At 37.3% G+C, this 16,553-nt stretch overlaps 1 protein-coding gene across 1 annotated transcript in view; it reads left to right on the forward strand.

The window, feature by feature from the left end:
- Positions 1 to 16,553, forward strand: part of TNNI3K (TNNI3 interacting kinase) — a 305,572-nt gene that overhangs the window by 110,812 nt on the left and 178,207 nt on the right. Inside the window, exons 10-11 of the mRNA XM_063624029.1 lie at positions 1,842 to 1,936; positions 2,562 to 2,711. Coding sequence (XP_063480099.1) covers positions 1,842 to 1,936; positions 2,562 to 2,711 — 245 coding nt within the window. The remainder of the gene's footprint in view (positions 1 to 1,841; positions 1,937 to 2,561; positions 2,712 to 16,553) is intronic.

A 16,553-nucleotide genomic window follows, 5' to 3' on the forward strand; every position in this document is an offset into this window, starting at 1 on the left:
CCTACCTTGTATTGGTGCTACTGGGGACATTAAGATGACAGGATTCTTTCCGTCCTTAAAGGAGCCCTATTGTAAGGTATCAAAGTAAACAGAGGTGTATCCAGTACCATATTACAGTGTGATAAGCACTGTAAGATTGAAATTACAAAGAAGCAGAGGGGTCAGTAATGAATTCTGCCTTTGGTTCATTAGAATACTTCATATTCAGTTTAATTGGATGAAGAATGAATGGTATTTCATGAAAGAAAAATGACTTAGGCAAGCTTAGGCAAAGCCATCCCAGGAAGAGGAAATGCTAAGAACCAGTGACCTCCCTCTTTTTTCTAGAACCAAGTCCCTATGCCCTTCCTTTAGCCATTATTTAGTTGGGGCTTTGCCCAATGCTAGTTCCTTCCAGTCACTTATTACATACCTCATATCTCTTCATGATTTGAATGTAGAGTATTGTTAGTTAATAAGTGATAGCAAAAGCAGAGGTATGAGGGAAACTACAGGAAAAGAACATTTATGAGAACTACTAATCAAAAAGTTAAATCCAGTAGTCATTACTAGGCATGCTAATTTCATACAAAAACTTTTTCTCAATGCATCTTAGCTTTCCCAGTAAACAGTAGAAATCAGAATTTCAGATAAGTATTTCAACAAATCTATGTGCAAAATTTATCTATAAAAATCTTATTTCCTTGCATCTTGAAATTTATTAATTTTTCCACAAATACTTTCTCACACCTGGAAAGAGCTGATAATGAAAGGTCCTGTACAATTTGTAATGTGATTCTATAAGCATTAATTCACTTGAAATTTCGGCAACAATTTGGCAAATTGAGAAGGTATTGTCTGTCATTGTTTCATAGATGGTAAAACTAAAACTCACAGAGATCAAAGAACTTGTCCAGGACCCTCTGGTTTGTGTGTGGCAGAATTCTGGATTTTGAGTCCACAGCTAATGCTCCTTCAGTAAAATGAAAGCTTTGAGATCTTACCCTCTGGTCAAGGAAGTGTTTGGAGAGACAGTAGATGGTTTTACCGGGAATCATTTCAGATTGTGGCCTGGATTTGACTAAAACTCTCAGAACCCTCCTGAATTTCTAATTTGATTGTCCCGCAGAATAATTCCTAGGCCCTGCAGCTCAAAATGCAGGGAACTCTTGTATCTTATCTCTTTTATGAAAAATAACTAATATCCCTGAAAACATTTGATAAAAAACACTGGAAATTTTATACAGCTCTTTTCTTAAAGGTCCAGATGTGTGAATCTTTAGGATTTTCTCACCATATAACTACATTTTTATTTAGCCTTTGTAGATGGTGCTTGTTTATTTTTCATCACCTCCTCCCTTCTCTGTTTCTTTGGCTCTCTTATATACATATGTGCATCTAGAATGCCTGGCTTAATCAGGGCTGCATTTGTTTGTTAGGACTGCCATAAAGAAATACCACAGACTGGGTGGCCTAAGCAACAGAAATTTATCATCTTACAATTCTGGAGGCTAGAAGTCCAAGATCAAGGTGTCAACAGGTTTGGCTTCTCCTGCGGCCTCTTCCCTTGGCTTGCAGATGGCTGCCTTCTTGCTGTGTCTTCACATGGCTGCCTCTCTGTCTGTGTCACCTGTGTCTTAATCCCAGATTCTTCTTATAAGGATGTCATATTGAATTGGGGCCCACCCTAATGACCCCATTTTAAATTAAGTACCTCTTTAAAGACACAATCCCTAAATACAGTCTCATTGTCAGGTTATGGGGATTATAACTTCAACGTATGATTTTTCGAGGTGCAGGGTAGAGGGCACAATTTAGTCCATAACAAGGACCTTCTTTCTTGTTTTATGCTTTTTTTTCAGTGCTTGTACCTATGGCAAGAGCATTGACCTAGTCAAATTTCTTCTTGATCAGAATGTCATAAACATCAACCACCAAGGAAGGGATGGGCACACTGGTAAGACTGTGGTGAAAACATCACTAGTTCTAGATGTTTATCAATGATTAAGAATAATGGTATGCAAAGGGATGTGGGGGCATTGGGAGTGCTCAACTCCAGTGGGAAAGGGTATTTTATCAACTGACAGCATTTAGAATTGATAATGATTGATAATAATAAAAATCAGACTGACTTTTTGGCCAATTTTATTATTGTGTTAAATTATTTGCAGTCAATGCATCCTCTTATGGCCAGCACTATGGACAGACTGACCACACTGCTCTGCCCTTGATTTGGTGATCAAAAAAAATAAATAAATAAATAACCTGTGATGGGTCTTTGTTGTTTTACTTGTGTAAAAATGCTAACATTTGTTCTTGGTAATTACAGTGGATGTAGAAATACTATAATTGTACTGAGGAAAAGACAGTCTCTATAGAAGATTGAGTACAATATAATACCCGTTTTGCTTTAAGTAATGTCTCGTTTGGTCAATAATAAAATTAGTTCTTTATCAAAGAAATCAATCCTTACTTTATACCTTTGGAAATAATGCTATTATGTGGTGATAAATGTCTTTTGAAAATTGGGGTGCGGTTTTTCTTTTTTCTCCTTTTGTTCTTTCAATTCTTTTCTATTACAGGATTACACTCTGCTTGCTACCACGGTCACATTCGCCTGGTTCAGTTCTTACTGGATAATGGAGCTGATATGAATCTAGTGGCTTGTGATCCCAGCAGGTCTAGTGGTGAAAAAGATGAGCAGACATGTTTGATGTGGGCTTATGAAAAAGGTATATTTTTAATCATCGTGTCTCTATAGTGATACATTGAACTGTGTGCATAGATTATGTCAGTGCATCAATAATTTCTTTGCTTGCGTGACTTGAACACTCTCATTTCTTCTGTAGATTTTACTTGAGTTTCTGGGGCCTTGGATCAAAGAGTCCAATACGCTGTAATCAGAGAAGGCAACTACTAGGCTGCAATGAGCCAAAGGCATTCTCAGTATTGGCACTTTGAAAAGGGAATAGTCGCATTTCTAAGTACCAGAGAAACCAAATTGTGATGGATAATGAGAGTACAGTGGGCTCTGAGGTAGTCTTTATCTCTTATATGGGGGAATTCTGATGTGGTTTCAAATTTATAAGAAAGAAGTAAGTACAAGGGGGGGAAAAAGAAATATTTGTCAGATCTACCCTGCTGACAATGCCTGTGCTAGAAAATATGAGGGAGCCAAGTGTAAACTTATTTGAATATAAACTTACTTGCTTAAGTATAAACTTATCTGAGCTCAAAGTGGTGAAAACTTGAGATATGGTATGAGAACAGCTGGGTTTAAATCAACCTGTATTATTTGACCTTGTGCAAATTATTTAATATTTCTGAGCTCCATTTTCTTCATCTGAAAAATAAGGATTATAAATTCTACTTCATAAGATTGTAAAGATTAAATGAGACAATATATGAAAATTGCTTAGAACAGTGGCTGACACAAAATAAATACTAAGTAATTGCTATTTTAGTGTGATAGCAGTGGTACTACTAGTAGCTCAGAAATAAAGATGATAACAAATTCATCATTTCAAGGGAGAAGTAACTAAAGACATTCAGATGGTGAAAAGCATCTTTGTAATTGCTATTGAGGTATATTTGCCTCAGCAAGCTCTCCATATACACATACACTCCTAAGGAGTTTAGATTTTTAGATGATATGAAAGAATATATATTGTCTTTGAAATTATAGGTTACAATTGAATACTATAAAAAATATGCCAGATTTTAAAGTCACATTTTAATTGTTATTTTAACTTTTGATGACTGCATTGTCTTTTTACGATATTAAAAATATGTAAAGAAACATAGTTACCTTTTTAGATACTCAAATGCTAAAAGATTGTACTGAAAATAGCAATTATTAAGCTGTAAGATTTCCTAGCCTACCAAGCTGATTTAAAAGGTTTTCTGACTAAAGTGGGATATGGGCCAGGCACGGTGGCTCATGCCTGTAATCCCAGCACTTTGGGAGGCCAAGGTGGGCAGATCACAAGGTCAGGAGTTAGAGACCAGCCTGGCCAACATGGTGAAACCCTGTCTCTACTAAAAATACAAAAATTACCTGTTTGTGGTGGCGGATGCCTGTAATCCCAGCTACTCGGGAGGCTGAGGCAGGAGAAATAGTTTGAACCCAGGAGGCAGAGGTTGCGGTGAGCTGAGATCATGCCATTGCACTCTAGCCTGGCAACAGGGTGATACTGCATCTCAAAAATAAATAAATAAATAAAGTGGGATATGAGAGTCCATCAAAGAAAGGAGAAACGTAGTCTGATGGATGAAAATGTAGAGCTGTTGTAAGTATGCAGTAAGCGTATAGACAACGAGAAGGAAAAATGTGCAGGTCTGAAGACTGCTAGTAGAAAAATGATGTGGGAGTTACTTTAATAAAGACAAGGGAACAGACATAGAATATTAAGTAATGAGTTAGATATAGGCCTGCTGTGTTTTGGTGGGCTTATTTTGCTTTTTATTTGAATATTGTATAAATACAAACACATATACCTTTGCACATATTGTAACCATATAGGCCAATGAATTTCACAGATTGAACTCACCCAGCACCCAAATGAAGAAACTGAACATAACAAGTCCCCTAAAAGCCCCACTGACATTCTCTTCCAATCACTCCCCTCAGGAGGTTACCACTGCCTTCTTGTGGCATAGTTGTTTTGCCACTTTCTGCACTTTATGTAAATGAAATGCTATGGTGCGTACTTCTTTGTGTCTGGCTTTTTTCAGCCAACAATATGTGAGATTCATTCACATTGTTGCAGGCAGTTGTAGATTGTTCATTCTTATTGTTGTATAGTATAATGTTTTGTGACTATATCACAATTTTTTAATTCATTCTACTGTTCATGAGCATTTGGATAATTTTCAATTTGGGGCTATTCAGAGTACTGTGTTACGAACATTCATATATGTAGATATATGTCTTTCGTTGAATATATGGTTGCATTTCTATTAGATATAAAGGTGTTCTACTTTGTATTAAAAAATCTAGGTAGCTCTATATCTAAATATCAGTTGGAAAATCTTAAATTTTCTGAAATCTCAGGTGGCCTTACTAAATTCTATCTCCTCAACACATTGCATTTATTCAAGTGATTCTCAGACAGTGTCTCTCAAGAAATGTGAACTTCAGTGTAAGACTGTTTACTAAGCATTAGTCTTCCGGAAGGCAGCTCAGAAATTGCTGCTGCAGCTATCTCTTCACAGGGGTTGGCTTTGTTTGTTTTTAGCTGATTGAGAGTGATAGTTGAAAACTGGCTTTACTTTTATTTTTTGTGGAATTCTATGCTTTTATGATACAATGAATCATTGTGTAAGTTTCTAAGATTTCCTATGAAATGTCAACAAAGATCCTTTAGCTTAGAGGACTTACCCACTGGCCTCTGCAACATATGCTGTATTTGTCACCATATTTGTTCAAACTAATGTGCCAGGCATCAGTGTTGCATTCCATTATTACTATGAATTTTAACAAATTGAATGTTGTTGCTCAGAAGACAGATGGATGTTTTGCATATGTTCTAGGGCAAAGCAAGTCAAATGACAAAATGAAATTGTTGCCATTTTTCTCTTCCTAAAAAAGTGTTGCATTGGTTTCATGTGTTCAGGGAGAATTGAAGTGGCCTTGTTAATATTGTCAGCAGTGCACCTGTCCCTGTATCCTTTAAAACAAGAAGTGCTTCCCTGTCTCCTTGGAAAGGGAATCACTATATTAATTGATATGGCATACTAAGGAGTTCCCTGAGCAATTTGGAGGTAAAGTTGAGGAAGGACTAAAACTCTACTTGATGTAAGAATGGCCCCATCATGGTTTACCATGTACCCTATCCTATCCCGGGAGAGATAAACAAGAAGGGAGCTTCACAATCAAGAGTGTCTATTTGAATAGGTGTACTTTTGGATACACCCAATTTAAATAGTTCATCCTAGTCTAATCTCTTAAGAGAAAACTGTGGAGTCTTTCTCAGCAGCACCCGTCTCTATCTGAATGGCTCTAAGCCAAATTTTTTCACCTGACCCAAGCTAAATTTTAGCTGACCTTCTTTCTACTATTCTGATATGGCACATTGAAGTGTGATTTGGAGTTCTGGAAGAGTTATATATTCCGTTTTGTAATACTTTCAGAAAAGGGTTTACTCAGTATGGTTCCCTGTGGAATCAGATATAAAGAATGCTTTCTATTTGCATAGCCCTTCTAACCTAAATGTATCAAAATCAATCTTGAAAATAATTTTCCTGGTGACCTTCATCCTACACAGTAGCCTCCTGTTTAAGTTTCAATATTTATCTGCCAGAGTGCTTAGAGCTCCAATTTTACAGTATTTAGAGTGTTTCCCCTCCCCATCTCCCCTCTTCTTTGTTTCTACTATTCCATCTGAAAGTGTAGCGATCGCTGTCTCACTCACTTGGATTTGTTCTGCCCTTTCCCTGTGGTACAAAGGACCTGTATGAATCAATTTAAATTGGTCAGAAGAAATAGCCAGCAGCCTGCTTATGTTCAAATCCTCTTCCCTAATCACCAGTATGGAAAACCCATTGAAAAGACCTACACATAATCTTACATCCATTGCATTAAAGATGAAACTGCCGAATTGAAAAGATCTCAGCCAATTAGAATTGAACACATAGCTCAATAGTGTGTCTGGCAGTTAGATTTGAAAAGGCTGCCTTTGACAAAGAAAAGCACTCCTTTATGTCAGGCTGTTTAGGGTCAGAAAATAACCCAAACTAGAAACAGAACTGAAAACTTCTTATTCCCTTCAGTACCGACACCAGTTAAAAGTAATATACAGAGTCTCCTATCACAATATATAATTACCCAGAATACAATATTTGTATACAGCAAAGGCACCTAATTCACCGTGACAGGAAGCTGGAGGTGGAGAATTAGTGAGTGAGCAAAAACAATAAAAATCAAGGCTCCTGTACCATGATATATACTTTGTTCATTCCTTTTGACAGGTGTAGCATTGTGTGAATTATTTGTAGTAAATGTACTACAGTGTATTCTCTGAAAGTAATGAAATCTTACAGTCATGAGTTTCTACAGTTTTTTGATAGTAAAAAAAAAAATAACTGAGAGATGAGGGTGGGAGAGGAGTACAAGTAAGAAGAGATAGATTCATTAAATTATTTGATAAACTTTCACCAATGGACTACGAACTCCCAGGCTTTTTCTATATTGAATTCCTATCTATTTCAAGTTTAGTTACTTAGCTTGCTGATACTAGTTTAGTGTGCAAGAGTGGATTGGGGTAAGGAATCCATGCGTGAATTTTTGTTTTTCTATACTGGTTATCTTCTTACATGTTTAGCTGCTCTCTTTTAAAAAAATAAGTAAAATAATCTCAACTGTCATTAGAATGGAAAGAACCTTCATCATTGCAGGGAGATAACTCACAAAAATGTTTTTGAAATATAATAATGTAAGAATTCATATGCTTAAAATGGATAGTAAAAGAGAACTTATATTCATTGAGTATCTTTTACATATGCATATATATGTATATATAATTTCCTATTTCTCCACATCCTCTCCAGCACCTGTTGTTTCCTGACTTTTTAATGATGGCCATTCTAACTGGTGTGAGATGGTGTCTCACTGTGGTTTTGATTTGCATTTCTCTGATGGCCACTGATGATGAGCATTTTTTCATGTGTTTTTTGGCTGCATAAATGTCTTCTTTTGAGAAGTGTCTGTTCATGTCCTTTGCCCACTTTTTGATGGGGTTGTTTGTTTTTTCCTTGTAAATTTGTTTGAGTTCATTATAGATTCTGGATATTAGCCCTTTGTCAGATGAGTAGGTTGCAAAAATTTTCTCCCATTCTGTAGGTTGCCTGTTCACTCTGATGGTAGTTTCTTTTGCTGTGCAGAAGCTCTTGAGTTTAATTAGATCCCATTTGTCAATTTTGGCTTTTGTTGCCATTGCTTTTGGTGTTTTAGACATGAAGTCCTTGCCCATGCCCTGAATGGTATTGCCTAGGTTTTCTTGTAGGATTTTAATGGTTTTAGGTCTAACATGTAAGTCTTTAATCCATCTTGAATTAATTTTTGTATAAGGTGTAAGGAAGGGATCCAGTTTCAGCTTTCTACATATGGCTAGCCAGTTTTCCCAGCACCATTTATTAAATAGAGAATCCTTTCCCCATTTTTTGTTTTTCTCAGGTTTGTCAAAGATCAGATAGTTGTAGATATTCAGCATTATTTCTGATGGCTCTGTTCTGTTCCATTGATCTATGTCTCTGTTGTGGTACCAGTACCATGCTATTTTGGTTACTGTAGCCCTGCAGTATAGTTTGAAGTCAGGAAGCGTGATGCCTCCAGCTTTGTTCTTTTCGCTTAGGATTGACTTGGCGATGTGGGCTCTTTTTTGGTTCCATGTGAACTTTAAGGTAGTTTTTTCCAATTCTGTGAAGAAAGTCATTGGTAGCTTGATGGGGATGGCATTGAATCTATAAATTACCTTGGGCAGTATGGCCATTTTCACGATATTGATTCTTCCAACCCATGAGCATGGAATGTTCTTCCATTTCTTTGTATCCTCTTTTATTTCATTGAGCAGTGGTTTGTAGTTCTCCTTGAAGAGGTCCTTCACATCCCTTGTAAGTTGGATTCCTAGGTATTTTATTCTCTTGGAAGCAATTGTGAATGGGAGTTCACTCATGATTTGGCTCTCTGTTTGTCTGTGATTGGTGTACAAGAATGCTTGTGATTTTTGTACATTGATTTTGTATCCTGAGACTTTGCTGAAGTTGCTAATCAGCTTAAGGAGATTTTGGGCTGAGACGATGGGGTTTTCTAGATATACAATCATGTCATCTGCAAACAGGGACAATTTGACTTCCTCTTTTCCTAATTGAATACCCTTTATTTCCTTCTGCTTGATTGCCCTGGCCAGAACTTCCAGCACTATGTTGAATAGGAGTGGTAACAGAGGGCATCCCTGTCTTGTGCCAGTTTTCAAAGGGAATGCTTCCAGTTTTTGCCCATTCAGTATGATATTGGCTGTGGGTTTGTTATAGATAGCTCTTATTATTTTGAGATACGTCCCATCAATACCTAATTTATTGAGAGTTTTTAGCATGAAGGGTTGTTGAATTTTGTCAAAGGCCTTTTCTGCATCTATTGAGATAATCATGTGATTTTTGTCTTTGGTTCTGTTTATATGCTGGATTACATTTATTGATTTGCATATGTTGAACCAGCCTTGCATCCCAGGATGAAGCCCACTTGATCATGGTGTATAAGCTTTTTGATGTGCTGCCGGATTCAGTTTGCTGGTATTTTACTGAGGTTTTTTGCATCAATGTTCATCAAGGATATTGGTCCGAAATTCTCTTTTTTGGTTATGTCTCTGCCAGGCTTTGGTATCAGGACGATGCTGGCTTCGTAAAATGTGTTAGGGAGGATTCCCTCTTTTTCTATCGATTGGAATAGTTTCAGAAGGAATGGTACCAGTTCCTCCTTGTACCTCTGGTAGAATTCAGCTGTGAATCCATCAGGTCCTGGACTCTTTTTGGTTGGTAAGCTATTGATTATTGCCACAATTTCAGAACCTGTTATTGGTCTATTCAGAGATTCAACTTCTTCCTGGTTTAGTCTTGGGAGGGTGTATTTGTCGAGGAATTTATCCATTTCTTCTAGATTTTCTAGTTTATTTGCATAGAGGTGTTTGTAGTATTCTCTGATGGTAGATTGTATTTCTGTGGGATCAGTGGTGATATCCCCTTTTTCGTTTTTTATTGCATCTATTTGATTCTTCTCTCTTTTCTTCTTTATTAGTCTTGCTAGCAGTCTATCAATTTTGTTGATCTTTTCAAAAAAGCAGCTCCTGGATTCATTAATTTTTTGAAGGGTTTTTTGTGTCTCTATTTCCTTCAGTTCTGCTCTGATTTTAGTTATTTCTAGCCTTCTGCTAGCTTTTGAATGTGTTTGCTCTTGCTTTTCTAGTTCTTTTAATTGTGATGTTAGGGTGTCAATTTTGGATCTTTCCTTCTTTCTCTTGTGGGCATTTAGTGCTATAAATTTCCCTCTACACACTGCTTTGAATGTGTCCCAGAGATTCTGGTATGTTGTGTCTTTGTTCTCGTTGGTTTCAAAGAACATCTTTATTTCTGCCTTCATTTCATTATGTACCCAATAGTCATTCAGGAGCAGGTTGTTCAGTTTCCATGTAGTTGAGCGGTTTTGAGTGAGTTTCTTAATCCTGAGTTCTAGTTTGATTGCACTGTGATCTGAGAGACAGTTTGTTATAATTTCTGTTCTTTTACATTTGCTGAGGAGAGCTGATTAGGTACACCAATCAGACGTAGGTTTGGTCTTTTCACATAGTCCCAAATTTCTGACGGAGAATGACTTTGACGAGTTGAGAGAAGAAGGCTTCAGACGATCAAACTACTCCGAGCTACGGGAGGAAATTCAAAACAATAGCAAAGAAGTTATATGTATATATAATTTAATCAAAATAACCCTTTAAATTGTTATTATCTTTGTTTTATAGATAAAAGATTAAGACTTAGGGCTGTTAAGTCACACTTGCCCAACCCATGCAGTTGTTGAGTAGAGAGGCAGTACCAAATAGGGGGTCTGTCTTATTGAAGAATTCAAGCTCTTACCAACACACTGTAAAATTAGATCTAAGCCAAAACTCCATCCTTTTTATTTAATGACATTGGGCAAGTTCTTTAACCTCTTTCAGCATTTACCCTCAAATTTCAAAATGAGGATATTAATAACCACTTTACAGAATTCTGATGAGGTTTAAGGATAAGATTTAAGTGCTTGGCACATAACAGAGTCTCAATAATAATGGCGGTGGCTATTGTTGGTAAGTGCAGAGCAGAGATTCAATCGAATCCACGTAACTCCCAAATTTCATGGTCTTTCCTAATTTATAACATTTACAGTTAGAAATTATGATATATTAGGATAATCAGCATCCGCTATAAACCCTCTAATGAAGAGCTTATATTCCTGCCAAATGCCTCCGGACAATCCCTGCATATATAAAAGTGTGTGTTGTTTTGTTATATTGGTATTTCTTATTTATGGCTCAAGTTATACCATTAATTTTAAGCCTCAGAACTGAAGCAAAATAAAGGAGATTTTGAAAATAACTAATCAAAATATTATGAAAGTAATCCAAAGACATTATTCTAATGTGTATAGTTGCATGCAAATATATAAAACAATATTTTAAAACTATAGCACAAATTTGTAAGCCTCTTTCCTACAGCAGGGTTTTTCTCCACAGTCAAGGAGGAATGTCAAAGAATTTGTGATCATATTTTCAAACCACCACACCAACTGACTGCTTGATTTCTTTGCTTGGATATCTGAGGACCCTGCAAAACTCAACAAGTCCAAAATTGAACTTAACATTTTTTTTTGTCCTCATAATTCTGTTTCTTCTACTATGTATCCTTTATTCAATCAGCCATTTAATGGTATTACCATCCACTTTGTCACTTAGGTCAGAAATCTTGAATGATGCTTGATTACTTTTTCCTCCTCAACTTCTTCTCCCACCACACATCCTATTGATTCAATCAAAAAGTCTTCTTTATTTTGCTTAATAAGTACATTTTTAATCCATCCTTTTTTCTTTTTTTTACTATCACTATTTTAATTCAGATCCTCATAATACTTCTTCTAATCCATTTTAATAACCTCATAACTGCCCTTTTTGGTCCTCAGCATTTTAAAATTTTCCAACTGTAGACTAAGAGATATATTCAAGGTGCAAATAAGGCCATATTATTCCCCAGTCTAAAACCTTTCTCTGATATACTATCACCCATAAGAAAAAGTCTCAGCTTGATATCTTAACATACAGAGACTTTATTGTCTTGTGTACTTCTTGCCTCTCGAACCTCATATCCTCTTACTCCTGTTACATGGGCAACCCCACATGCCAAAACCATCATCATATTCGCTAGATTACCAACATTCACTCAGTGTTCACTGTCTGCCATGCATGTTCTGAATACTTCACATATATTAATTCATCAAATCCACATAATAACCCTGAGAGGCAATGTCAATTCACATAATAGAAATAGTATAAAACTGCTCGTTCATCTTTACACATATCGTTTTATTTCATGTTTCCAAGACTTTTATCATGGCAGTCCAATCTGCCTTTATATCCTCTCTGTCCTCTCCATGTCACCCCATTCTTTAAATTTCTGATTGCCACTTGGTCTTCAAGACTTAATTTATGGAAGTCTCCTAGTCTTATTGAATGTTTCTAGAAAGTCTTCCCTGACATTCCAGCCTAGCACACACATCCTTTCTTTATATTTTATTTTGTTATGTGCACATCTCTTTCTCTGTGTTTACCACTTTATACTGAAACACTCTCTCCTCTTACCAAATTATAAACTTCTTGAGAGCAAGCATTTGGACCATTAATTCATTGTCTTCCAAAAATTTGAATTCAGTGGATGACTCCTAATAGATATTCAATACATGCTTGTGGAAATCAGTAAGAGAGACAGGAGGAAAATATTTTAGACATAACATTCTTTTCCATGTTCTACTACACGGCATCTGGTGAGTTGATATTCTAAGAAATACTAACTACCACTTTTCTGTTGTCTCTGTAACTATTTCTGTAAATATCATAGGTTCCTTATTAACTGCACAGTCCTAATATTCAAATAAACAGGCAAAATATTTTAAAGCCTCTTCTAAAGCTCCTCTTTCCATGCATTGGAACTGCAAAAATTTTCTTCTGGTTGGATTGCTTTTCTCCTACCTTTTTGCTTAATCAGTTTGTCCTCATCTTTCAAGTTGAGCTTGAAAGACAGTCTCAACTATCCTGACTCTTCCAGACTGTTGTAAGATTCACCATTATACACATTCACATCATGTACCTTTTCTTCCTAGAGCTTGGCTAAATAAAATTTGAGTGAAATTATATTTATATAATTTTTTCCACTAGACAGCATTGAATATAAAAATAAATAATATTTCTATTTCAACCCTCTCTCTCATACCTAGTACCATTCATTCAGTCAGCAAAAATGTATTGCCAACCTAATGTGTGATAGACACTGTGCTAGGAACTAAGCTCCCAGTGCTAGGAACAGTAAAACAGATAATACCTCCCTGATCTTAGGAAGTTTGCATTGTTAACTTGAAGACACAGGCTGCAAGCAAGAAAGCAGATAGAAAATATGGGTTAACAATAAGTGCTATGAATAAAATAAAAAGGAAATGCAATGGTGAACAGAAAATTCAAGGATACTATCTAAAATTGAGTAATCATGGAAGGGGAAGGTCTCTCTGGGAAGGTGTTGTTGGAACTGGCCCCTCATAGGTGCACAATGAATATTTGAGGAAGAAAAGGAAAGAAAAAGGAAAGCAGAATGAGACAAAGAGAAAAAGGAAGGATAGCTAAATAATTTAGTTTGGATATAAAAATATCTTGGCAAAAGCATTCTTCATGCCTGTGGATTCTTCTCTTAAGGTAAAGGACCAGTGACATCCTTACTGGGGCCTGCTGATTAAGGAACAAGAATAATGGGTCAAAGGGGATGTGAGTTCCCTCTCTGTGACATAAAATTAGGACATCTTTCATATTTAAGTGATGAGAAGATGTAGCAAGTCAGAAATTTTTGTCGCCTCTGATCTAATAATGAACAGTGTATGGGACCAGGGTGGTCAGGAGGAAGATGAGCCATTGAAGGGCAATTGTCCAAAGCCACCCTCTGATTCCACTTTTCAATGCTTCTGGAAAGCGAGTTTTTAACATAATGGGAAGGGGATATATTAAAATATTGAACAAAGCCTAATATTTATCATTACTGTGAAAGTTTCATTATTTGGGCCAGGTATAAAGCAAGGCCTAGGCTGTTCCTTTGATGACCTGGGCATGTGAGACATGAGGTCAATGAGAATTCCTTCTGTAACTGAGACTAAATCACCATGTTCTGTACACAGCCGTGAACCCAAAGGGTCTCTGAGTCACCACATCATGGAGATCTTAGTACTGGTGTCATTTACCACTAATCTCCAGATCTAGTTCTTAAAATATTCTCATAGCAAGAGATTAGAATCAGTTTTCATTGTTTTTAAGTTAAAATTGTGGGGGACAGAGAGACAACCTTATAGGGAGATAAATTGTACTTCCCTTCTTAAATAATTATAAAGCATCTTTTGTATATATGACCATGATGTAGATATTAAACTGTCTTTGTAACAGTCTCTTGGATTGACTTGTCATCTTAAACAAAACCTAGGTTTCAAAATAACTATTAAGAAAGTTGAAAGCAAAGAGGATTTAAGAGGGGGAGGAATTACACCAAATATAAGAAGTAAAGGAACACAAGTAGACAAATTAAAGGGAAAGCACTGAATTTGGAGAATACACACAGGACTGAAAGAGTGAGGAGCAGGTAATGAAAGAGATTTCAAGCTGGGAGAAGAATCCCATTTGCCAAAACCCTCAGGTGCTCCAGTAAATAATACTCTAAAAGTGCAGATCATCATTAGAGCTGCATTAGGCTAATAACGTAGCAACCTTCTATTTTGGTAAAATGCTTGGGTGTAGATAGTAAATTCTTAAATGTAGGAAAACATTTTATTTAATTAGTGGAAGTTTGATTATCTCTGGAGGTATTCCATTAGTGTGCCTTGGTTATCTGGGTGTATTCGTTATCAGGAGTTTGGCTTAACAAGTCCATTTAGTGAGCTCCATTAAGGTTTATTTTTCTGCTTAACTCCTTGTGGCCAAGCGTCCGGGAGCTGGGCTTTAGTGGGTTTCGGGTTTCTTTGCATGTACTTTAGTGGCTTGTCAGATCAGTTCCAGTCATGGAAAATTTCCCATACGTGGGTGCCTTAGCCCACAGTTAGCAGGAGGTGGGAAATCAGGCGGAGATGTCTTCCAGAGCTGAGGGGGCCTCTTGGCATTTCCCTGGCAGCCTCATGCTTATCATCAGCCAGAACCCAGGCACTCATTAGGTTCTTGATGAAAAGCATTCCAAAGAAAATGCCAGCAAATTGTGCCACTGTGCTGGCAGGAAATGAAAACTGCTCAGAGCAAGTGGAGCCAAGAGAGCTGTTGAAATGAAAGGTAACATCAAGGGTGTGATCACTAACTCACACAGGCGCTCAGGATTCAGGATGCAACTTTCTGCTTCACTGGGAAAAGCATGAGGCCCTCTCGTGTGTCAGCCGATGTCAATTCTATATAGGGGCTGAGATAGACTGGAAGGTGGGCTCTGTGAATTAAGCTTTGTTGTGCTTGGGTAAACGCTAGGGGTTTGGGTTGTTTTTATTCCCCCAAGAAGTCTCTCCTAGGAAAAACAGAAATAAGAAAAAGTTTTTGTTTTTGTGTTTTTCCTGGGCCCAAACACTTGAAGACCAAATAAAGTAAAAGGAAGATTCCAAAAGCACTATAGGTCCTATTAATGTGGGATCAGACAGTGTGAAGGGAGGAAAAAAAAAAATAACCTTAGAATCTGTGAATCCAGCAAGGAACAGATGAGGGGTATTATTATTATTACTATTTTAGAGACAGGGTCTCACCCAGGTCTAGCCCAGGCTAGAGTGCAATGGTGTGATCATAGCTCACTACAATCTTGAACTCCTGGGTTCAAGTGATTCTCCCACCTCAGGCTCCCCAGTAGCTGGGACTACGGGCAGATGCTACCATGCCCCACTAATTAAAAAAAAATTTTTTTTTAGAAATAGGGGTCATGCTATGTTGCCCAGCCTGGTCTTCAACTCCTGGCCTCAAACAATCCCCCAACCTCAGCCCACGAAACACTGGGGTATGAGTCAAGACACTCAGCCAAATTTTCATTCCAAAGGAATTTTGGGGCTTTAGTACTACTTTTATCCTGAGGTTACAATGGCCACCAAAGCAAGAAAAGAAAATGCTCAACAGCAGGCAGCCCCAACACAGACGCAAGGCACAGGCACACTGAAATCTTCATGAAACTGGATGTGGTAGGTAGAGTAATGCCCCCTCAAAGATGTTCAGTTCCTGTTCACTGGAACTGTAAGCAGGTTGCCTTACATGGGGAAGAATCAAGGAGGTAGAGTAACGCCCCCCTGCCACCCCCAAAGATGTTCAGGTCCTGTTTGCTGGAACTGTGAGTAGGCTGCCTTACATGGGGAAGAATCAAGGTTGTTATTTAGCTGACTTTAAGAGATAGATTGTCCTGGATTATCCCAGTGGGCTCATTGTAATATGGAAGGGAGGGGCAGAAGCAGAGGTCAGAGCAATATGATATGAGGACTAAGCCAACCATTGCTGGCTTTGAAGCTATAGGAAGGGGGCTACAAGCCAAGGAATGTGGGTGGCCTCTAGAACTTGGAAAAGTCAAGGAAACCAATTATCTCCTAAGGCCTCTAGAAAGAAATGCAGTCCTGCTAACACCTTGATTTCAGCTCAGAGAAAACCATGTTGGACTTTTGACTTCCAGAATTATATGATAATAAATTTGTATTGCTCAAGTCACTATGTTTGTCATAACTAGCAATAGCAGCAATAGAAAATGAATACACTGGTATTTAGAATATTCATCTGAAATTCCAAAAAGGAGTTTCCAAGTTC

Source organism: Symphalangus syndactylus, chromosome 12 (genome assembly GCF_028878055.3).
Source record: "Symphalangus syndactylus isolate Jambi chromosome 12, NHGRI_mSymSyn1-v2.1_pri, whole genome shotgun sequence".
Lineage (NCBI taxonomy): Eukaryota > Metazoa > Chordata > Mammalia > Primates > Hylobatidae > Symphalangus > Symphalangus syndactylus.